Source organism: Panthera onca, chromosome A1 (genome assembly GCF_046562875.1).
Source record: "Panthera onca isolate mPanOnc1 chromosome A1, mPanOnc1 haplotype 2, whole genome shotgun sequence".
NCBI classification, from domain to species: Eukaryota; Metazoa; Chordata; class Mammalia; order Carnivora; family Felidae; genus Panthera; species Panthera onca.
The window spans coordinates 221,812,823-221,838,129 of record NC_138339.1 but is presented as its reverse complement, the minus strand read 5'-3'; the positions used below and the strand labels follow the sequence as shown (position 1 = coordinate 221,838,129).

At 39.5% G+C, this 25,307-nt stretch overlaps 1 protein-coding gene and 1 pseudogene across 3 annotated transcripts in view; one reads left to right on the top strand and one right to left on the bottom strand.

Annotated features, from left to right (window-relative positions):
• Window positions 1-24,658, bottom strand: part of MRPS31 (mitochondrial ribosomal protein S31) — a 32,132-nt gene extending 7,474 nt beyond the window's left edge. The window contains exons 1-7 of one of the 3 annotated variants that reach the window (XM_060637278.2): window positions 24,432-24,658; window positions 19,339-19,623; window positions 11,952-12,110; window positions 10,818-10,958; window positions 7,837-7,916; window positions 4,317-4,460; window positions 754-866 (exon numbers count right to left, since the gene is read on the bottom strand). In XM_060637278.2, coding sequence (XP_060493261.1) covers window positions 757-866; window positions 4,317-4,460; window positions 7,837-7,916; window positions 10,818-10,958; window positions 11,952-12,110; window positions 19,339-19,623; window positions 24,432-24,556 — 1,044 coding nt within the window. In that variant the 5' untranslated portion in view covers window positions 24,557-24,658 and the 3' untranslated portion in view covers window positions 754-756. Of the gene's footprint in view, window positions 1-753; window positions 867-4,316; window positions 4,461-7,836; window positions 7,917-10,817; window positions 10,959-11,951; window positions 12,111-19,338; window positions 19,624-24,275; window positions 24,392-24,431 lie in introns of those variants that run through there. The other 2 variants (XM_060637277.3, XM_078434081.2) reach the window with 2 other exon arrangements.
• LOC132682422 (ubiquitin-ribosomal protein eS31 fusion protein pseudogene) lies at window positions 20,151-24,335 on the top strand (annotated as a pseudogene).
• Window positions 24,659-25,307: the final 649 nt, after the last annotated feature.

The following is a 25,307-nucleotide window of genomic DNA, read 5'->3' as shown; positions in this document are numbered from 1 at the left end:
TCGACATGGGCTCAGGTCATGATCTCGCGGTCCATGAGTTTGAGCCCCACCTCAGGCGCTGTGCTGACAGCTCAGAGCCTGGAGCCTGCTTCGGATTCTGTGTCTCCCTCTCTCTCTGCCCTTCCCCTGCTTGCACTCTGTCTGTCTGTCTCTCTCTCTCTCAAAAATAGTGAACATTAAAAAAATAAAAAAATGCTTTCTAATCACACTTGGAGTTAGTTTATATTTACTGAGAGATTTTTAAAAAATTTATTTGGACATTTAAAGATCTATACATTATTTTTATTAAAACAAATGTAAATAAAAGGGGCGCCTGCGTGGTTCAGTCAGTTAAGCATCCGACTTTGGCTCAGGCCATGATCTCACAGTTCATGAGTTCGAGCCCCGCATCAGGCTCTGTGCTGACAGCTCAGAGCCTGGAGCTTTCTTCAGATTCTGTGTCTCCCTCTCTCTCTGTTCCTCTCCTGCCTGCACTCTGTCTCTCTCAAAAATAAATAAACTAAAAAAATTTAAAAAAAAAAAAAAAAGCAAAACAAAAGTAAATAAAAAAAAATCAAGGTGGTAGATTAACAAATGGCCACATATCACCCCTATGTTTCTATTCATGCCCTTTACAGTGTGGCTTTGCCATTCTTCCCATAAATAGGTGCAGCCTGTCTCTCAAACCGGTGAATTCAGGGTTGGCCAAGTGACCTGCTTTGTCAATGGGGTATTACTAAACACAGTGCAAACAAAGGCTTGAAAAACACTTACACATCAATCCTTGCTCTTCCTTACTGTTAGGAACTCTACCGCGGCCATGTGAAGAAGCCCGAGCTGGTCTGTGAGATGGTGAGTGACATATAACCCAGGTATCTCCATCTTCCCTGACAACAGCCAGCACCAACAGCCAGACATGTGAGACCAGCCACTCTAGAAGGACCCACCCTCAGCGAAGCTGCCAAAACCATCCAGAAAACCCCAAAATTCATGAGCAGTTCCAAACTTAGTTGTTGTTTTATTAAGTTTTGGGGTGGCACATTATGCAGCAAAAACTGATACATTTCGGAACACAATTTGGTGGCATATCTATGGCTAAAGAACATTCAAGAGCAAGACTGTTAACTGGGTACTGGTAAAAATATGATTAAGTTTAAAGTCAAAGTCAAAGCTAAAATAAAAATGTTTTTATTATCAATCCAATATAAAATCACTACTACAAAATCTAAGTGGTAATAATGCCACCTAACTGCTCTTGCAAATCTCTATGCTGGCAAAGCAAAACAGAAGGGACAAACCAGTTCTTAAAAAAAAACAAAACAAAAAACAAAACAAAAAAACTGAAAAAAGATATTTCAAATCAGAAAATAATTTATATGTTTTACACGGCAAAACAACAAACTGCAATTTTTTTACATAAATGAAAAACACAACACTGGGAAGCGAAGTTATAAACACAGGACACGTCATTTTGTCATTTTCAGTATTACGTTCAGAAACCGGCATGGCCTGCCCTTAGAAATAAAACCCCTTTCCCCAAAAGCATCAAAGTAAATCTTCATAAAGCTAACTGTTAGTAGAGACAGCATGACGTTTTATTCATCTTAAAATTTAAAAATAAGAATCTAGAAGAATCTTATTGAACTGCTGAGGCTCCAAATTCTAATGCCAGTCTCTTAAAGTATTCTGAAGTTCCTAAGTGTATATTGAGGGGAGTGATCAAAGTGAGAAAGTTTCCACAGTTCCTTTCCTGTTTTTCATTCAGATAACAATTGGCTTAAGGAGCTGGAAATGAGATACCTCCCTTTCCCACCCTGAAGCATCAATAATATGTACCATGTGTATGGAAACTTGTCACATTTATCTCCCCAACCTAACCAAACTACGTGTTTTTTTCCTTTTGTAAAAAATAAACTCTCTTAAAAATCAGGTCAAATTTAAGATAAGTTCCTGTGGAGTATGGACATTCAAGATTTTGATGATCTTAAGTGTTTTATTGATGACAATGTATACCAACCCATACTTTCCTAATACCCTACTTGGTGGTTCCCAGGAAATACATATCCTCACTAATAGTTTAAGATTTAAAATCCTTACAGTAAAATCCTCTCACAATATTGTTGTTGTAGGAACAGGGAATGATGAGGTTGATGATCCTTTACTTGTATAATAACCTCACTTGTTTCTCAGAAGAATCCCATAAAATAAGTCCTATTATTGTTCCCATCATTTCATAGACAGGAGAAGTGAGGCTTAGAGAGGTCAAGCATACAACTCACTCAAAACTGGAACCCTTAACCACTGTCTCTCCTAAATAAAGTCACATTTATTCTACCTCAATATTGGGTTTTAAAACCATGTTTTTAACTGTGAGGACTTGGAACATCCAAATTTCATCAAATAATGAAATCTTCCCTTAATATTACATACTGTATTCTGTTAATTTTTTTTCTCTAAAATTAAAAAAAAATTTTTAATGTGTATTCATTTTTGAGAGAGAGAGAGAGAGAGCGAGAGAGAGATAGAGCGCAAGCAGGGGAGGGGCAGAGAGAGAGGCAGACACAGAATCTGAAGCAGGCTCCAGGCTGTCAGCATGGAGCCTGACGCAGGGTCTGAACCCACAAGCTGCGAGATCATGACCTGAGCCGAAATTGGACACTCAACTGACTGAGCCATGCAGGCGCCCCTCTCTGAATTTTTTTAATGTTTATTTTTGAGAGAAAAAGAGCACAAGTGGGGAAGGGGAAGAGAGAGAGGGAGACACAGAATCTGAAGCAGATCCAGGCTCTGAGCTGTCAGCACAGAGCCTGACGTGGAGCTCGAACTCACGAACCATGAGATCATGATCTGAGCTGCAGGTGGTTTCTTAACAAACTGAGCCACCCAGGCCCCAGCTTTTTACTCCTTTTAAAATCCTATGTCCATACAGGAGGGGAAATGAATTAACCATTATTCACATGTCTTATATGCCAAGAACTGTGCTGAGCAAACCAATAACTTTGTTTTATTTCTTATACTCTTCCAGTGAGGTATCTTTAATTTTACAGATGAGGAAACTAAGGTTCAAGAGGTTAGTTTCCTCAAAGGCAAATGGCTAAGCAATGGGAGAGTTCAGATCTGTACTCTGGTTTGTACAACTGAAAAGTCCTTGGGGTTTTTTTTCCTGACACCTACCAGAGTATGGAAAGCATAATACTTTGGCAAATATACATGTTATGTAACAGATGAAACACAGCATCCTTTATTACTGCATATACCACACAAATACACAAAATATTACGAATTTGCCAAAGAATTGTTAAGTCTCTAAAAAGTTTTCCTAAACAAAGTAACACTTCATCAAGATAGAAGACAAAATATTTCTGATATTTAAGTTTCTGTTCCATTTATTAATCCAAACAAATCAAATGTCATCAAAAATAAAGTATTAAGGTGACCGTATAATACTACAAAGGTTAAAATATGGACTATACTTTCCCAAGATTTACTGAGGTGTTTGCAACTCCTACCTAATTGTACCATAAAAGTAAACGAACCTCTTCTAATTGAAAATACATCTAAAACGTTTAGCTGATGATAATATAAAAAATACCACAAAACATAAGTAGCACAGTAATACTGTTTTCCTTTTGAGTGAGGAAGAGGTGTCATCTCCAGAATAATCTCCAGGAAAGTAGGTAATAGCACCAAAGCATCTAGGTATGCTGCCAGAGTTCCAAGAAATTTCGAAGCCTTCCAACATTTTTGCTTTGAGTGGTTTTCAAGTACAAGAACCTTGCACCTCATTAATGCAATGGTTTTATGAGTAAAAGATAACCAGTTAAGGCTTTGTAAGAGTTGTAATGTTCTCTAAAATTGAAATATGATGTCACTCCCAGGATTAAATGTATGAGATTTTCCAGATAATCCTGGCTGAGCAACCAGAGAACTGTCATCATTTGCAGTCAACACTTTCATGTCACAAAGCGATTCATGATGCATTTCTGCCATATAACTTTACTTCTTTAGTTTCCTTATCAAACATCTAGAATTCAGGGAAGTTCTAACATTCCTTTTATTTTATTTTCTAAAGATTTTATTTTTAAGTAAACTCTACACCCAACATGGGTCTTGAACTCACAACCCTGAGATCAAGAGTTGCATGCTCCATTAACTGAGCCAGCCAGGTGCCCCTCTAACGTTCCTTTTAAAAACATTGTGAAATTTCTTTTCAGACACCACGAAGAAATTTATACAAAGTTCTGAAATTCATGTAAGTATCCAGACTCTATGACTGAACACCTGCCAGATTTAATCTCCATCAATGAATTGTATAAAACTCTGAAATTAAGATTTACCTGCTTCGTTGTTAATCGGAAACTCCCACAGTTTCCCCTCTTTGGTCCACTGGATCATCTCTTCAAAACCATTCTGAAGGGGCTGTTCATTTACCTCAGCTAACTGCTTAGCAAATTCCACATCCCAAAGTGAAGGTGCTGTCTCTGTATAATAAAAACATTTCAAATAATCACAAGTCAATGCGTATATATCTTTATTTTTACAAAAATGTTATAATCAACTCCAAATTGGTGAAACATTTCAGGTCCTGAGGGATATACATAAACAGTATATAACGGAAGGTCATTCTCTGAGAGCTCAAACTGTTCAAAAATGACATAAAAAGCCTGCAGCAACCACAATTGCAAGCCTTGGCTTCTGTTTTACTACACTGCTAGGCAAGCAAGCCCTGAAGTCTCACTGCCCCCTCTACTGGAAAGGAAAAAAAAATATGTATTTTGTTTAAGGATGTTTCCATGAATGTGAATATTTTTTATAAGACATGTGACTTTGATATTTAAAGTCCAGCCTGTTTACCTTTTAGTCTGTCAAGATAAATAAAGATAAAAATAAATAAATAAAGATAAAAAACAATAAAGACCAAAGAAATGAAATTAACATAATAACCATACTACTAACGGATACGGAGCACTTACTCTGTGCTAATGCTTTTTCTACATTAGTTCATTTAATCCTCACAACCAACCCTCTAAGTAAGTTAATATCATGTTAGCTTATAACCACCATCATATCACATTTTAATCATCTTATTTGCTTTGGACATGTAAGACACTTTGCAAGAATGAACTGCATTTCCACCAGTCACTGCTGGTGGGAATGTAAAATGGCACAACCTCTTTGAAAAATAGTTTGGCCGTGACTTTAAAAATTAGAAAATACACTTCGCATACAACCATTTGACTCCTAGATATTTACCTGAGAGAAAACATATGTCCACACAGACTTGTATACGAAAATTCATGTACAGCCACGTCTGACTGCACACTGACTGCTAGATATTAAGTATGTTGGCCTAGAACATCTCATACAGAGAAAAGATCATAGCAGTTAGGCTTAATTAGCCACATTTCCAGAGTAATCATAACAGCAAAATAATTATCATAGTCCCATTTTATAGATTTATTCAGTGGACACCGATGAACCTATGTCTTTTCCATGATCATCAACACCATCATCATTACGTTTTTTTCTATTTAAAAAAATTTTTTAATGTTTTATTTTATATTTGAGAGAGAGAGAGAGAGAGGGGGGCAAAGCGTAAGCAAGGGAGGGACAGAGAGAGAGGGAGACACAGAATCCGAAGCAGTCTCCAGGCTCCAAGCTGCCAGCACAGAGCCAACGCGGGGCTCGAACTCACAAGCAGTGAGATCATGATATGAGCTGAAATCGGACACTTAACCGACTGAGCCACCCAGGTGCCTCAACGCCATCATCGTTGTTGCTAATAGCTGCATCTATGTACTGAATGCCCACTGTGCTCCTGACGCTTCAATTACACATTAGTTCATTGAATCCTTGACAGGTATGTATCAGCCCTATTTTATAGATGGAGAAAGGAAAACTCAAAGAGGTCAGTATGCCAGAATATGAATTTGAATAATCCACATCAAATACTGAAACTCCTTCCATTAAGCTATCTGGCCTCTTGGCTCTAGATTACTCCAGGATAAGGAGTAGGGTCTATGACTATATCCTTTGCAGCAGTGGTAGGAACATGGAGGGAGCAAAATGCGGGAATCCTGGGATAGAAGAACTCATTCAATCAATAAATAATTACTGAATGTAAATTATATGTCAGGCATTATTTTAGGTGATAGGGAAACAGCAGTGAATAAATGCTAAATTTAAGTCTGCATGTTGCTGCTACTGTATTTAATTGGGAACAAAAGACGTTCTTTAGACTCATGCAAGTATAACTTATTAAACAGTACCTTCATTAGAGTAAATTTTCATAAATTTGCATATTACTTTCCTTATTAAAGTACAATCATTTTACACCGTTTTATAAAATTTCAGTACTTCCTTGCCAGCTAATTTCAGTTTTAGGAACAGGATTTCTGATCAAAAAAAGCAAATTGGCTTCTTCAAGAATACAAGTGCCTCTTCTGGTTGTTCATTAGGTGGACAACAGTGACTGCCCTGACAGTAAATTCCCTTTAAAAAAGAAAAAAAATGTTTATTTATTTATTTTGAGAGACAGCAAGCTCAAACAATGCAGTTTTCACATAAGAGAAAGGAGGTTGTTCTCTTAGCTTTCTTTTCAGTTTTAAATGAACAAACACTGATTGATTAATGTAAATATCATATTAAAATTAGATAAAGTGATCTCAAATCACTTGAGTTTTCCTCTATGGATAGATATTCTATAGCTCAATTTGTTCAAAAAAAAGCATTTACAATTTAACATAACTAATTCCTATGATCTGTAAGCCACTTGGCTAGGTGCTGCTGGGTACACAAAAGTCAGTGAAACCTAGGCCCCAACATCTAAAGGTTTATTGAATATTGGGAAAAATCAGATGTTTATATAAGTAAGTGATAGATTAAATGAGACACTGGAGGCTGGCCTCAGAACTTAAAAATCAATCATAAAATTATTTCTATGAAGTCCCAAAAGCTAACTTAGAATCTTTGGAAATGAAAGTCACTTGTAAGCTGAAGACCATTTGCATTGAATTTTCTCATCTATTTTAAGTTATCACTAAACCATATTTAACGTCAAGCAAGAGGACGTCTCGTATCTCTTTGAATTAGACTTCAAATGATGAATTTGAAGGATTGGACTTCTTACCCAAAGAAGAAAGGGGGAAGGATAAAGAACAAGGACTAACTATGTATTAAGAAAAAAACATGAGACTGCTAAATAGATCTCCTGAATGCTCTTCTTCCCAGCTCCGAAACAATCTCCAAATCACCTCACTAAGTTACTTCTACAAATGCTATCTCCTCTTCTGGACAGCAAGCTGCTCTAGGGCCGAAGCCACAGTTTAGCTTTTGTGATAGCACAGCTGCAAATGGTAGGTGATCATTAATGTTCTAACCCAAATCAGCAGCCAACTGATAGCTCTGGATTCAGGAAGCTGGTAGGAGTTACCTCCCGCTGTCTCATAGCATGCAACATTTCAAGGGACACACGTGACCAAGACTGGCAATGTCAACAACTACGTTCATAAGCAGGACCCAGGTCAATGACAGGATGGCTTATTAAAATACTTGACATTATGTAATCAAAACGTGAAGGATGTTGTTGAAAGATGGAATGTTTGTCTACTTGAGAAACAGTGTTGTTCTTTTTTTATGTTTATTTTTTTTTTAGAGAGTGAGCGAGGGCATGCGTGCATGGAAGAGAGAAAGGGAGAGAGAGAGAGAGTCCCAAGTAGGCTCCATGCTGTTAGCACGGAGCTTGATGTGGTGCTTCATCCTGCAAACTGAGAAATCATGACCTGAGCCAAAACCAAGACTTGAACCCTTAACTTATTAACACCCCAGCACCCCCCAATGGTGTTGTTCTTAACAAACCTGTTTCGGGTGCCTCTTCAGTAACGGCCTTAAGGTCAAAAATATTAAGTCTCTTCCCCTTGAGTATATTTTTCCTAAGGCTGGAAAAGAAAAAACAATTTAAGTTATTATTTTTATACACTGCCAACAAAAAATTCTTTAGAAAAAGAAAATTGTATATGAAATACTCAATGTAGAAGTTTAAAAATATTCCACTGACTCACACCCAGACATTTTAACTAAATTTCTGCATCTTTAGAACTGACAACGAAAAACCGGAACAAATGCACTTGAATTTTTGCATCATGATACAATAAAGCGGGTTAAGTAGTTTAATGTCTAAAACAGCTAATTGAAAAGATTAGTTTGAATTGCCATAATTTTTACGTGATCCATTTCATATTAAGGTTTTAGAAAACTCAACATTAGACAGCTATTAAAATATGCTAAATTAAAAGTTGTTGAAGTCAACATTTGTCTTAGTTTAAGGGCAGAAAACACTGCATGTTTAATTACAAACTATAATTATAAAAGATGGCACAGATAAATCAAAACATTCCCACTTATAAAGCAATCATTCTGTAATTTTAACATAATGATTAACTTTCTTTATATAACATTTTTAATTAACTATTGAAATTAATGTCAGAGAGTTAACAGATAACTTTTCCTTGTATATTTTAATCAACTGCTTCATGTATCAACTTACATTCATACTTACATAAATTTACTGGCAGATTAAAAGCCAGTTTAAAAAATGGACAGTTACTTTTAAAATAATTTTGAATACTTCTCTGGATCACATTACTTTTTTCTACAATATCACACTAACTGAAAAAATGCAAATACCATATTAAAATTAGATAAAGTGATCTCAAATCACTTCAGGTTTTTGCTAGCAGGTCCCCAAGTATTTTAAACAAAGGCATTTATGCTCCAGAACCATCCTCAGGGCTTGCATTCTTCTCTGCACCCAGCAGTCCCCAACTTTGCATCAGGTCAACAGGATGATGGATTAAGGTGACTCATGGTAAAGAGGGAATGATCTGGTAAAGTATGGAATTTTAGAAGGTACTAAAGGGAAAGGAAGGGAACAGACGTTTTCATTGCATCTACTATATAGAGTCTGCACATTCCTTTCCTATTTCTCAAGAAAGCCACTTAAGTTAGCATCTCCTGGATGAGGAAACAGACCAACGAGGCTATGCAAGTTGCCGCAGTCCCAGGATTAGTCTAGCACTGTGCCAAGACTCTGAGGTATGCTAGGGCCAGTGGTCTGTGCCTCACACTTCTCTGTTCTCTTACTGAAGGAATCAGCCCAGGGCATATTAATGGTGGATTGTCTCAGGCTGTCCCAGGACAGAGCAGGGAGAACAACTTGGTGTCTTACCACTGCTTTCCCTAACTCTAGAGTCCTTCAGTCAGTTTTTTAATATAGCCATTATATGCACATAAACCCCTGTCCCACTTTTTTAGCTACTCCCTTCCCACTTTCTAATTTTTCTTTTAAGATTTTACTAAAAAAAAAATTTTTTTTAATGTTTATTTTTGGGAGAGAGAGAGCGAGCAGGGGAGGGACAGAGAGAGAGGGAGAGACGCAGAATCTGAAGCAGGCTCCAGGCTCTGAGCTGTCAGCACAGAGCCCAACATGGGGTTCAAACCCATGAACCATGAGATCATGACCTGAATCTAAGTCGGACACTTAACTGACTGAGCCACCTAGGTGCCCCTGTAAGATTTTACTTTTAAGTAATTTCTACACCCAACTCGAGGCTTGAACTCACGACCCCCAGATCAAGAGTCACAAGCTCTACTGACCGAGCCAGTCATGCGCCCGCCACCTTCTAGTTTTTAATGACAGCTACTATCATTAAGAATCAAATTATGATATAGCATTCTGACATAATTGCATGGAATCATGGAATCATTTCAACAAAGAATGATTCAAACAAGACTGAAATTAAATATTCTTTTTTAAAGTAAGTTCTATACCCAACGTGGGGTTTGAACTCATGACCCCAGATCAAGAATTGCATGCTCTACTGACTGAGCCAGCCAGGCGCCCCTGAAATTAAATATTCTTGAGGAATCTTAAGTAAAACTCCAAGTACTCATTCTATTTTATCTAATAATATGTCATAGGTATAAAATCACTTTAAATTAGTAATTCAAATAATTTCCCAAAGTCACTGTAACCTCTTGAACTTCCTTTGTTAACTGCTGACCATCTTTTACAATTTTCCTGTACAAATTCATAGTTTAACTTCTGAAAAGAGCTAACTCAAGTTGCTGGAATTATAATTAAAAGAAAATCCACGGAATACATAACACATCAAAAATACTCCACTGTAGGCACCTCCTCCTACAAAGATCAGTTAGTTTTTGTCACAGCGTGCTATAAATATCTGGTTCCCTGTCCCCAACTTTCACTTTATGGGCTTGAAGGAGAGAAAGCAGAAACTTCATGTGAATACAGACAGCTTTGTATTATAAAATAATTATGTAAAACATGGCTTAGCATCTTCAAGTCTGCAAATTACCAAATTCAAATTGCCACAAATAATCTACCACTTTCAGATATTATAATGGATCTTCTTTTCTTTCTTTTTTTGATGATGGCTTATTTCTCTAAGATATGAATAATGATAATTATATAGATAAATATAAAGGTTATATGTATGAATCAGAATGAAAAATAATGCTTCTCACAAAATGTTCATTTGTTCAGCATTAAATCAGCTCCACTTATCCTAAATCAGGAGACCTCTATTCATCGTGGGTAAATGGCAGAAAGGGCCCAACTTGATTAATGGTATAGAAAAGCATAAGACTGCTAAACCCAGAACACCTTTTCCTCTGTAAGACATGGTACACGCAAAGTGAGAAAACAGATATAATTGCATCTATAATGCTCAAACACCTATCAGCAATAACAGGCACAGAATAAAGTAAACCTACAGAGAAACAAACAAAACCAAAAAAACTGCAAAGAGCCTGAATACCTTTTTTTAAGATCATTGGTCTTCTTCTGGCCCACGTAATCGTTAGATCCTTCATCAAACTGAATTTGATGCACTGGTCTTGTACTAACTCTAGCTGTGGAAGATTTGGCAATTTTCATATCTGATATTATGTTACTGACACTGAAATAAGAAAAAGGTCAGTTATTAGAAATTTTAGCTACAGAATAGTAAAAAACTTTCTTACACATGAGATTCATATCACTTTGTTTATACTTCACTTCTATGCAGTAATATAGCATTAAATGTTATGTTTAAATGAAAGATTTTTTTTAAGTTTATTTATTTATTGGGTGGGGGGCGGCAGAGAGAGAGGGAGAGAGAGAATCCCAAGCAGGCTCCACGCTGTCAGTGCAGAGCCCAATGTGGGGCTCGAACCCACGAACTGTGAGATCATGACCCGAGCTGAAATGAAGAGTCAGGTGCTTAACCGACTGAGCCACTCAGGCACCCCTTAAATGAAAGATTACATGTCACACACACATTATTAACATTCACACTCCACAGACCACCGAGATTTATGTTTCCTTCTGAAACCTAACTTTTGAAGGTGTTCTTCAGAAATGTGAATTTAAAACATGAATTAAAAGTGTTGTTTATTTAAAAAAAACTGTCACTAACGAAAAAGTATCAAACACCTGAAGCTGTATATCGACTTCAAACAGGGCATCAAGTATGAGACGAGAGGATGGATGGGAAGGTGTCAGCTAAACGTAACGATAAGAGCAAAAAAAACTGAAGGAAACAGGCCTGAAGACGATCGCACTCTGCACACGACCAACAGATTATTCAATGGAAAAAATGAATCTTCTCAGAGAAACTGTCTTATTCTGTATTTGTTTTTAATAACATTACCGAATTTACAGTTTCTTTTTTAGGAACAAGAAATTGTATCACTTGGCAGAAGAAAATTTTAACCATCCCATTGATCTTTTACAAACTGCAATCTTACTTCAGATCATTGTTAAAAAACCTAATTACTAATATTCCACTTAAGAGAAATATTTTATATAAAATATAAATGTAGGAATATAATTGCGTATTACTCACCACTCACATGAAAACAGCCTATTTTGAGAAACCAGCATTACTGACAGAACTATTTGATCCACTAACCTAATTTTAGCTCTTTCTCCATCCTTCTGTGCCTTTGAGACTTCCTCGTGCTGCTGGAGCTGCCTGAGCAGCTCTGACTTGGTCATCTGCTTATCGAACGGGAGAACATCTGCAACAGCAGCTGCGGCTGCTACCAACTCAGGACCCAGGGACTTGGTTCTGACAAAGCAAAGGAAATGCAAGTGAGAAAAAAAGGAGGCATTACTTACTATGCCATTTGTTTAGTGGGAAGTAAAATGATTTTTTTCCAGAGAAAACTTTTCTGTCATTCAAAAAAATGTCAGGGGCGCCTGGGTGGCTCAGTCGGTTAAGCGTCCGACTTCGGCTCAGGTCATGATCTCACAGTTTGTGAGTTCGAGCCCCACATCAGGCTCTGTGCTGATAGCTCAGAGCCTGGAGCCTGCTTCGGATTCTGTGTCTCCCTCTCTCTCTCTCTGCCCCTCCCCCACTCGTGCTCTGTCTCTCTGTGTCTCTCTCTCAAAAATAAATAAGAACATTAAAAAAAATCAATTTCTGGGGCACCTGGGTGGCTCAGGCAGTTGAACGTCTGACTTCGGCTCAGGTCATGATCCCACGGTTTGTGAGTTCAAGTCCCACATCGGTCTCTGATCCTCTGCCGCCCTCTCACTCTGCCCCTACCCTGCTTGTGCGCTCTCTTTCTTAAAAATAAAACATTAAAAAGAATCAATTTCTAACAAAATCAAGAATTTGTAAATATTAGGTGTTAGTTTTATATAAACTTTAAAATGTTGAAAGCTGAAGTTACTGGATACTTGTTGAAGCACAAGTAAGGAAGAGAAAAATAAAAGGGGGAGGGGGAGGGATCAGCCTTAATTATAATTTGCTGGATTTTTATTTTATTATTTATTATTTTTTTAAAATTTTAATGTTTTATTTATTTTTGAGACAGAGAGAGACAAAGTATGAACGGGGGAGGGGCAGAGAGAGAGGGAGACACAGAGTCCGAAGCAGGCTCCAGGCTCTGAGTTGTCAGCACAGAGCCCGACGCGGGGCTCGAACCCACGGACCGTGAGATCATGACCTGAGCCGAAGTCGGATGCTCAACTGACTGAGCCACCCAGGCGCCCCTTTTTATTATTTTTTTAAATGTTTATTTTTGAGAGAGTGTGCACAACTGGGGAAGTGGCAGAGAGACGGGGACAGAGGATCCAAAGCAGGCTTCGTGCTGACAGCAGCAAGCCCGTGATAATCATGACCTGAGCTGAAGTTGGATGCTCAAGTGACTGAGCCACCCACATGCCCCAATTTATGGATTTTTAAATGAGACGCCAATGTATTTCAGAAACTATACTGCAAGAAAATATTAACGTAGCTAAACCTATTCGCACATCATGATAAGTTCATATGATGGAATAGTTCAACTCACACCTACAACGTGAATGAAACAATGAAAAGTTACATTAAAAAAAAAAAAAGAGTATGCATTGTACGATTCCATTTACACCAAGTTCTGGAATATGCAAAATTAACTGAAGGTGAAAAAAGTCAGAGTAGTGGTTGTCTCAGGACAGAAGTCTACTGACGGAAAGACAGAAATGAGAAATGCTCTGCATCTGATAAGCACATGGGCATATATGCATTTGCCAGAATCCTACAGCTAAGATGCGTACACTTCAAAGTATGTAAACTTTACCTGAAAAAAAACCCAAAAACAAAGCCCAGAAATCATCGTTATCATCTAGCAGGAGACGCAAAGTAGGTGAACACACAGATGACACAAGAATGGCAAAATGATTACTGAAGCTGCGTAACAGGTAGGTACACTTTGTGTATGTCGTGTAGTTTAGGTACAAGTTTATTACATTTTGTTTCAAGTTTTCCGTAAGAAAAAGCTAAAAAAAAACCAAAATGCTACTCTTTAGTAAATTAGGGTAAATTCATAGAAAACTGTGCTAGACATAAAAGGAAATTGTCTACATTATTTACATATTAACTAAGAACTGCCATCTCAATGAGTGGGATTCAAGTTAACGTTTTACTATACTTGACTTTCTATATAAAGATCTGCTGTCTAATATGCAAATCAAAGTTCCCAAATCCCTGAGGTTGTTGGATAAAGATTTAAGGACTTCGCCTACCAAGATAGGAGAGATCTAGAATCTGACGGCCAAGGAAGAAAAATAGAATAAAAGAGGGACTATTACAATTAGTCAAAAAGAAATGAGCTACTTTCAAAACTGTTGCCAGTGAATAAGGTTTGAACTTCACTCCAAATCATTTTTTCTATTTTTATTTACTTTTTAAAGCTTATTTATTTTGAGAGCAAGAGAGTGCGAGTGGGGAAGGGGTGGGGGGGAGGGGGAGAGAGGGAGAGAGGGAGAGAGGGAGAGAGGGAGAGAGGGAGAGAGGGAGAGAGAGAGAGAGAGGGAGAGAGGGGGAGAGAGAGAGAGAGAGAGAGAGAGAGAGAATCCCAAGCCCGATGCGGGGCTTGATTTCACAACCATGAGATCATGACCTGAGACGAAATCAAGAGTTGGACACTTAACCGACCGAGCCACCCAGGTGCCCCTCTACACAGATTTTAAAAAGGTGATGAGACCTTGTTAAAATGTCTCTTAAAAATCTATTCTATCCTATAACTCAGACTATTTCATGAAAACATACTTTATACCCTTCTGTACTCCCTAAATTTCTTTAATATGAACGATACAGCATACACAATTTCAGAAAAGAAATTCTAATAAGGGGAAGGATACTACTGAGTGGACACAAATCACCGTAACTTTTGGCAATTTGATGACATACATTAAAAGTCTAAAATACACCCCAATCCTTTTACCCACCAGTTCCACTTCCAGGAGTACTTGTCTAAAGAAAATAAGCAGGTACACATAGAATTGGAGGGATCCTTCACACTCCAAGTGCAAGGTCCAAGCAGTTCCAGCCCCTGTGCCTGACAGGCAAAGCATTTCTCAGATATCTGCATTGCTTTATCTGTAACTTTATTTCAGGTCTTTGCTCAATCATTATTCTTCCATGATCCCTTTTTAAAAAACAGCACCTATAACCAATCACTCTTATTTTTCCTCATGTTTCATCACCTAATGTACTATGTGTCTGTGTGTGGTGTAAAAACATCCTCTTCCGCCCCCTGACTCTTCCCCCATTTGTAAGGAATAGAGACTTTGTTTTGTTCAGTGTTCTACCTCCACCCCTTTGGACAGTGCCTGAGCTCTAATGGCAATCTAAAGTTGCTGAATGAATGAATGACGTTAATCATAGCATTATTTTGTACTAATGGAAAACTAGAAATAATCTAAATTTCTACTAGTGGATTCATTAATTAATAAGTAGCTGAATCCTTCTTACTGGTAGTTGCTTGGTTAAGAGAAAGTTACAGTAGGAGCTAGAAACTGTGGTCACTGCTGTTCTCCCCAGGGTTCTTACTAGTTCCACAACACATTCAGACTCACGAGACCTTGGCCTTGTACCGGCTCTCACTAGTGCCAAGTGGGGCGGACACAGCTACCTCTGCCTACGCTGCAGAGATGCTGCGGCCAAGCTTTGGGATGGTTTGTTATGCAGCAACACTTAACTGGAACACATTTTGGTGCCTGGAAGTTGGGTGCTACTGTAACAAAAAACCTAAAATGTATGGAGGAGGTTTGGGTATTGGGCAGGGGGTAGAAACTGGAAAGACCTTGAGGCAAGTATTGATGAGAACTTAGGGCCTCAAAGAGACTTAGAGCCTGAAGGCTCTCAAAGCCACTGTGAGGGAGAGCTTTAGGAAAATCAACATTACTGGAAGCTACAGAAAAGGGGACTTCTGTTCAGCAGCATTGTAAGGTGGGAAACAGGAAACACACCCAATGAACTGGATGAGCCAGTCTAAGGAGACCTCCAGTGTTGAACCTTAGTTGCAGATGGTAAAATGTGAGAAGAGATAAGAAAGAACCGTTCCATATACAGGAGCCAAGACTTGCAGGTATCCAAAAGAAAACATTTCTCATTCTCAGCCCCTCCAGACAGCAAACGATGCTAAAATTTAAAGTGGTTTCTGAACAGGGGCGCCTGGGTGGCTCAGTTGGTTGAGCGTCTGACTCGATTTCGGCTCCGGTCATGAGATGGAGTGTCGTGCTAGGCTACGTACGTATGTAGAGCCTGCTTAAGAGTCTCTCTCCCTCTGCCCCTCCCTCACTGGCTCAAGCTCCTGCACTCTTTCTCTCTGAAAAAAAGAAATGGTTTCCGAACAGAAATCAAATTCAGTGCAGTGTCAGGAAAACTATAGGCATGACTGCAAAACCCTCTGTTAAGATCTTAGAAAGATTATTTTTTTGAAGATTTTATTTTTAAGTAACCTCTACACCCAACCTGGGGCTTGAGCTCACAACCCCAAGATCAAGAGTTTCATGCTCCACCGAATGAGCCGGCCAGGCACCCCAAGATTTAAAATGCTGCCTCAGAGAGTCTTTCAAACAAACAGGAATTCTAAGAAACTTATGGGTTTGGTCCCACAGCCTTGCACAGGGAGCTCAATGTAGAATACGATCTTGGTTCCCAAACTATGCCCTAAGGAACCCTGGAGCACTACAGGGAAATACAGCAATCTGTCAGTGACTGAACTACTAAGGCAAGGTGGTCATGGTTTTAACACTAGACTACCGCACGCCTTTTGCTGACATCATCTTTGTGAAGATGGCTTTTCTGGCAGTTGCTATGATAAAAAGCAAGTACCCCTCAAAAGTCAATATGAAACAGGAAATGAGAGTGGCAGTGTCCAATCTGATTCTAAGGCTACATCATAAAAACAATACAAATTCCTCCCGGCTCCCTTTCTCTTGGGACACTCGCCCTAGGAACCCAGCCGCCATGCAGTGAGGAAGCCCAGGCCACACAGAGAGGCCACAGGTAGGTGTTTCTGGTAACAGTCCTGGCTAAGGTCTCAGCTAACAGCCAGCTTCAACTGTCAGAGCAATGAATGAGCAAACCTTCAGATGATTCCAGCCTCTGGACTTGCAAGTCTTCTGAGTAAGGACAGCACGGAACAGAGATTACCCTTCTCCACTGTGCTCTGCCCACACTGCTGACCCACAGAATCCATGAGCATAAAAAAATGGTTGTTTTATGCCACTAAATTTTGGGGCAACTGTTATGCAGCCACACTAACTATATCAATGGGGGTTCAGTATATAATACAAATAAAAAAACTAAAAAACAGGCCGTGCATAGAGCAATGACAGTCATCATGAATCAAAGATGATTTACCCAATTCTGTGCATCTGGGATCCCTTAAAAAAAAAAAAAAAAAAAGAGTGGGGAACAAAATCATTAAAAGATACATTAAAAATTTTTTATTAAGTAAACTCTATATCCAATGTGGGGCTTGAACTCATGACTCTGAGATCAAGAGTCGCATGCTCTACCAACTGGGCCAGCCAGGCACCCTAAAAGATTCATTTTTAAAAACTCAAAACAACTAGGTCTCATTCACCAATCTTCTGATGTAGGACCAAAGCCTCTTTGAATAGAAGTTCCAACATATATCTTTTATATATACACTGCACCCATAGTACATCCTCCAAGAGTTCCAATTCTGGTTTCTTTAAAGCAGAAACATGCAGCAAGAACTTAAAAATGCTTACAAAGCAGTCTGAATGCAGAATTTTCTCACATTTTTCTACTTGTCTCATTCATACCTAGTTGGAAAGGAATTTTTAAAATTTCCTTTCCTGAGTCTTTGCAAAACATTCAGCTCATTTTAACCTTTTCTATAACAGATAATTAAATTGTATAATTATAAAAAAAGCACAATGGGTCACAAATAGGTCTGCAAGTTTAAAAAAAACTCTTGGTAAGTATTTTTATACATGTGTGTCTGTATTATCTAATTCTGTGTACTTAAAAAAAAAATGGGGGTGGGGGAGGGGCACCTGGGTGGCTCAGTTAACCATCTGACTTTGGCTCAGGTCCTGATTTCGCGGTTTGAGTTCAAGCCCTGTGTCGGGCTCTGTGCCGACAGCTCAGAGCCTGGAGCCTGCTTCCGATTCTGTGTCTCCCCCACTCTCTACCCCTCCCCTGCTCGCACCCTATCTCTGTCTCTCTCTCAAAAATAAACATTAAACAAAATTTAATAACAAAAAAATTTTTTTTAATTTTTATTTGAGAAAGAGAGTGTGTGTGTGTGTGCACGTGCAGGGCAGAGGAGTGGAGGGAGAGAGGGAGCAGTGGGGGGAAGAGGGGAAGAGAGATAGAAAGGGAGAAAGGGAGAGAGGGAGAGAGAGAGAATGTATCTTAAGCAGCCTCCAAGCTCAGCACAGAGCCCAATGTGGAGCTCAATCCCATGACCCTGGGATCCTGACCTGAGCCGAAATCAAGAGTTGGCTGCTCAACCAACTGAGTCACCCAGGTGCCCCTAATTCCATATACTTTTATGTAGTATTTTTGTTTTATTTTGTTTCTAAAAGGGAGGAAGAGGATGGGGTACCTGGCTGGCTCAGTAGAACATCTGACTCTTGACCTCAGGGTTATGGGTTCAAGTCCCATGTTAGGTGTAGAGATTACTTAAAAAAAGTAAAGAGAAGGAGGTAGCTTTGATGGCCACTCATTTTTTGAACTAGCTTTTTTCCTACCACCCAATTATGCTTTCCAGAGGTAGTTTTGATACAATATGATACAGTATAGAGACAAGAAGTTTCATGAAAATATTAAGTCGTTCTGGAAGATAGGAATCTACATTATCTGTTGATTCTGCTAAGAGAAGTCAGAGATGGGGATCTTCAAGCCACATACCTTATTACTTGATTGATGTAAGAAACACCATTATTTATCTATCATTAAAACAAAACACTGTCATTGAAACCACAACACAATGCTAAGATATTACTGATTGCACTTAGAATCAATGAAGTATAATACTCTTTTGACAAGCACAAATAATTACATGTTAAGGAAATCATGTAAGTAGAGAACACTGATAATTACTGGTCAAAGGAAATCATATACAACAGTTGTAATCAACATGCTTACATTCTATCCTAGGTGGAATTTTTTAAATGGAAATTTCAAAGAAACAAGTCCTTCAGAGACACGAAGCTACTTCCAAATAAGGATATAAACAATTTGGTAATTAACAGTTTAAAGAGGCAATTAAGTGACAGTTAATAACACTGATTAATATGTAAAAGAATATGTGGAATTCTCAATTAGATCTCTACTTTTTCCTCTCTGGATTGTATGCACATGTTCCCTTCCTATTTAAATACAGAAGGGTAATAGTATCTTTCAAGGAAGTATTAAAGTCTCCGTGTTGACAAACTGATAATCTTCATGCAGTATCTCCCAGATCCTCCAATTTAAAATTCCTTTCTAAAAGAAAAAGGAGTTTCAAAAAGTACTTTCAACGCAGTTGAAATTCCATTCAATTTACCTCTTTTTTGGGGCATCTTCCGGAACTTTGTGAAGCCTGCCAGTTGTAGCCTCTATACTCTTAAGTTGTCTTCTATTGGGTGGCCTTGTTGTTTGTACTTTGGCTGTGCTTAATTCAACTCGCATGCCCTTAATAATACCTAACAAGTCTTTTTTTGTGTTCTCCTTCACACTCTCTTGGGTCTCTGTTTCCTTGGACATATCACGTGTTGGAGCAGACTGCTCATCTTTCTTGTTACAGATCACGTTGTTCGTGCCAAAATATCGGTGGACTTCATTTTTTGTCCTAGAAAGATGTATTAAAGAAAAAAATGAAAAATACAATGCAAAATAATAAAGTGACTCAAAACCACTGCTTCTGTTTTAAAATTTTTCCAATTTGAACCCTTCCCTTTTGCTTTTTATTATTATTGTCAGCAACCATAATGAAGCAATTTTAACATTTATTGAATACAGAATATGTGCCTAGTCTGGTGCAACATGTTTTATGTACATTTTCTCATACCCACATCAACTCCATACGGCAAGTATTATCCCCATTCTAAAGATAAGGAAACTGGAAACCAGAGAAGTGAAGCGATTTACCCAAGGTCATGTAGCTTAAAGCTCACTAAGACCCAAGACACGCTGGTGAGTCACAAATGGGTACAGATGTGCTGAGATACCGATTGATCACCTTGTCCTTGCGGTAGCTGAGGGAGGCCTGGGCTGCTGGTGCACCTAACTGTTGCCTCCCTCCATTTACCTCAGGGTTTGATACAAAGATCATTGTCTATTTGTTCCATGACATTAAAAAAGGTCGCAACTTTCTGATCCGCTCTTGGCAGCGGAACGACCGCCGAGCTGCAGATTTTTGTGAAAACCCTTATGGGGAAGACCATCACTCTCCAGGCTGATCCCTCAAAAAGAAGAGAAAATGGAAAGGCCAAGATCCAGGATAAGGGAGGAATTCCTCTTGATCAGTGGAGACCGATCTCCACTGGCGGGCAACTGGAAGATGGATATACCGGGCCTGTCACAACATTCAAAAGGAGTCTACCCTTCATCTTGTGTTAAGACTTCATGGCGGTGTTAAGAAAAGGAAGAAGTCTTATACCACTCCCAGAAGAATAAGCATAAGAGAAAGAAGGTTAAGGTAGCTGTCCTGAAATACTATTACGTGGACGAAAATGGCAAATCAGTTGCCTTTGTCAGGAATGCCCTTCAGATGAATGTGGCTAGTCACTTTGACAGATATTGTGACATATGCTGTCTGACCTATGGCTTCAACAAATCAAAAACAAGTAATTGTTTACAGGTTAACAAAAGACAGGAACTAACATTTAAAAAAAAAAGGTTGCAAAACACTGACAGGGTTAGTAAATTTCAATTTATTATTTTCAAACCCCAAACTGACTGACTGCCATGTCCTTAACATGATATAATAATACCTCTTTGAAAGCTATAAACATTTCTATTAACAAAGAAAGGTTACTTTCTTTAAAAAACATGTCTGGATAGGGGCTCCTGGGTGGCTCAGTTGGTTAAGTCCACCTCTGGATTTCAGCTGAGGTTATGATCTCCCCTGCATTGGGCTCCACAATGCAGAAGTGTGCTTGGGATTCTCTCTTTCTCTCTCTGCACCCCCTCCCTCCCTCCACTCCCCCCCACATGTGTGTTCTCTCTCTCTCAAGAATAAATAATTGTTTAAAAATAAAAAAATGAAAGGGGCGCCTGGGTGGCTCAGTCAATTAAGTGGCCGAGTATTGATTTTGGCTCAGGTCATGATTTCATGGTTGTTGAGTTCGAGCCCCACGTCAGGCTCCACGCTGCAGTGTGAAGCCTACTTGGGATTCTCTCTCTGTCCCTCCCATTTTCTCTCTGTCTCTCTCTCTCTCAAAATAAGTAAAATAAACTTAAAAAATAAAACAAAAGCCATGTCTGGGTATTATTCTAATCTGATTAACTATCTCCCTGAGCTGCGTGTCATTTAACCAATCACCATTTGTAAACTAAGCTAAAATGGAACAAAAAAAGGATATTCAGTGGCTACTTTCTGCTTTCTTCATTAGATACATTTGTGAAAAAGAACAACACAAATGATTACATCTATTTCAAATTCGTGCAAAAGATTTGCCAAATCTAAGTAACCCAAATAGCTAATTTTATTTTGTGATGTTAAAAACCTTTTGATACTTGATACTGAAGAACTTTAAAAACTAATCAATGTGTTAGATTAAGAGAGTATAACGTATGAAAAGTCATTCATTAAACACAATGAGCATCTACTTTGTGCCGAGCGCTACCCTACACACTGGTGATACATTAGTAAATAAGAATTTCATGGTCCCTATCTTTATGAAAATAACAGGTTAGAACACTGTTTCTCAAACTTCAATATGCTTAAGAGTTACCTAAGTGACTTTTAAAAAACAGGTTCTGTGGTCCAACCAAGGAACTGATTCAGTAGCTTTGAAGAGGGACTCAGAGTTTGCATTTCTAACAAGTTTCAAGTAACGCTGATGCTGCCCATCAGAGGACCACATTGGAGGAGCTATGCTACGTATGTCATTTAATCCCTACAATCTTATAGGACCGGTTTTACTATTTGTATTATAGAAGAAGAAACTGTATTATAGAAGAAACTTAACATTCAAAGATGTTAAATCAGTGGCTCTTAACCTTTAGGGATCATATGAATTACATAGGGAGCTTATTTAAAACATATTCTTGAGATTCTTAGTTGCTAAGTTTGAAATGGGGCCCAAGGACATGCCTGCATTTAACCAAGATGCCAGGTGATTCTGATATAACTCATCTCAAGACCCTACATCAGACCCTGGGTTACTTATTATACCAAGTTCTCAAAGCTTGCAAATGCGAGTACCAGGCTAGGGACCTTTTAATGAAAGACAAAATGGCTATTTCCAAAAATGTGGAACCAAATTATCTGATCCTGCTTATAAAAATTTCAGAGGTGGGGCGCCTGGCTGGCTCAGCTGGTGAAGCATGCAACTCTTGATCTCAGAGTCGTGAGTTCAAGCCCCACGTTGGGCACAAAGCCTCTTTTATATATGTGTGTGTGTGTGTGTGTGTGTGTGTGTGTATAAGTACACACACACACACACACACACACACAAATACACGCATGTATGCCAGAGGCTCAGGTGTGTGGGTGGCTCAGTCAGTTAAGCGTCCGACTCTTGATTTTGGCTTAGGTCATGATCTCAGGAGTTCATGAGATCGAGCCCCACGTCAGCTCAGTGCTGGCAGCACAGAGCCTGCTTGGGATTCTCTCTCTCCCTCTCTCTCTCTGCCCCTTTCCCGCTCCCATGATGCTCTCTCTCTCTCAAAATAAATAAATTAAAAAAAAATGACAGAGGCTATCAAATCAGGCACTTAACAACTAGAATGCAAAACCAGGCACATAACTAGCATCCTCATAATCAGTACACAGGACCTTCATCATAATATCATTCACCATGTGCTACAATTCAATTTAGGAAAATGCTCTATTATTTTGTATGTACAAGTTAAATTAACATTAAAGGTGTTATAACAGAAAGGTGTCAATCAGGAGAATGAATCTCACATATAACCTCCCTCCTTCAATGTTTCCTTCCAAGGCTGTTACAAGGCTACAGAAAGTAATCTGTGTTTATTACAGGAAACTCAGGTACAGGCAGCTAACTTCATAACACTAAAATAATAAAACTCCAGTCGTAACCTCCCACTTGGGCTTGTTTCTGCTGAGAGCCTCCATCTCCTCAGCACTTCATTTAAGAAAAGAAAAAGTTGTTTAAGTTTATTTATTTTGAGAGAGACAGAGACAGCGCAAGTGGGGGAGGGGCAGGGACAGAGGGAGAGAGAGAATCCGGAGCAGGCTTCGTGCTGCCAGCACAGAGCCCAATGCGGGCGAAGAGTGAGATCGTGACCCGAGCTGAAACCCAGAGTCGGGCGCTTAACCGACTGTGCCACGCGGGCGCCCCTCCATAGCACTTCAAATCCAACACATCCAAATCCACCTTCAAGAGTCCCCTCTCCTACTGACTTTCCATTTTTCACCCTTCTGTGCCGAAGGGGCTCCTTCCCATAGTAGATATTTTGTATTTTCAAAACCGTGACGTATTTTAAAAAGGCTTCTCAAAGCTGCTCCTCATTCTTCTGTTAACGTTAATGGTACCCTAATCCTCCAAGGCAGCCAGCTGAAATCTTTTCACTACCTTACCCTTATTTCCTCATATGTCACATCATACCAATTCTACCTGTGCAATTTTTCTCCTCCATCCAGCTGTTACTTTCCATCCCCACTGCTACGAACTTGCTTAGAGCTGCACTTAACCAGACTGGCCCCAAATCGTTCTGCAGGGACTATAATGCAGTAAAATTAAGTTTTCATCATGATGAGAGTTCTCAGAGAAGAAATACCAACATAAAGTATGCATAACTAGCCTCTGTTGCCTGGCTAGCTCCAACCCTTAGTTCCCCTCCACAGTTTATCAGATTTCTTTTCCAGAAAGGATACTCTGAACCTTTCTTTCCTACAATGGTTAGCTGTCCCGACTTGCTCACCCAGCGGTTACTTGTATTAATAAAGCAGTCTGTGTTACCTACACCATCTCAGCTTTACTCCACTGTACTTGAATTGCCTGCCTGGTGGAACCATAAGCTCCGTGATGGCAGGATCGTTTTTATTAGGGACTTAACAGCAGTATTGGTACATTGTAAATACTTTCAATAATGAACCAGAGGATAAATGGAGGCTGGAATGAGACCACTATACTCTCGGCAAGTAATAAAATAAAATAAGACAACTTTACTTCTGGAGGCTGGATTGAATGAGGGGAGAAGTGTCAAGAGGTACGAGGCGCGGTACGTAGTAGAGAGCACAGGACAGACCATGCACGTATCCGTAGCTCTGTTTCTCATTCACATATGACCTTGGGCAAGTCATTTTACCTTTCTGGGATTTCCCTTTCCTCAGATGTAAAGCAACGGCTTTTAGGACCTCGCGAGTAGTAACATCGACCCCAGGAGAAAGATCACTGAATACACCGGCGGGAGGCCAGGGGTTGCCTGAAGACCTGCGGGGCCCACAGCGCCGAAATGCGGTACCTGACCGTTCCGTGCGGAGCACCGAGTCGCACAATCGCAGCCGCCGGTGCCTCTGAGCCTCCAGGGCATAAAGGGAAGGGGGAGAGGAGGCGAAGAGGTATGATCGCGGAGACTCTTGGAAACATCGCCGAGAAGCAAACACAACCGTACACACAACGGAGTGGCGGGTCCCTCTGCTAAACACATCCCTCGCCCTCTCTTCCGTTCCCCAGCCTGGCGCGTTCCTTCTCTTCCGGTTCCGGTGGGCAACAGGGGCGGGTAACTGCGTTCCGGACTCGCCCGCGGGCGGCCACGTTGCGTGCGCTGCTTCCAGGCGATTCTAGTCGAGGAGGTAAAATCGATGCCTGAGTTCAGCTAAGATAAGCTGGTTGAGGCAGGACCCAGATGGAGGAGGGAGGGTGTGGAGGTGGGGGGGGGGGGGCAGTTACTGTGCAAATGCTACTGTGGGGGCCAGTAAAAGGAGGCGGAGAACTGACCTTACTGGGCGGTTTTGGGGGAGAGGATCCACAGCGTTTATCACATCCTCTAGATGATCTGTAGCCACCAAGGTTAAAAAAGAAAAATTACCATAGGACACGCTGCCCGATAAATTAGTATTTCTTTTCAGGCACTGTTCTTGATGTAGAGTCAAGACACGTGAGACATACATGTTTCGTCTTTTCAAAAATGGTTTTACGGATAGAAATCTGCAAGAGAAAGGCTTGACTTTTTCCTGCCCTTCGTGAAGGCAGTGAACAGTGGATGAGCGGTGATCAAACCTGGAAGTGCGTGAGCATAAACCCTCTGGGAAGATGCCAGCTAATAGGTCACATGGGAACCTCTGGCTTAATGTTTAAGTTTATCATTTTTTTCAATTAAAAAAATTTTAATGTTTAT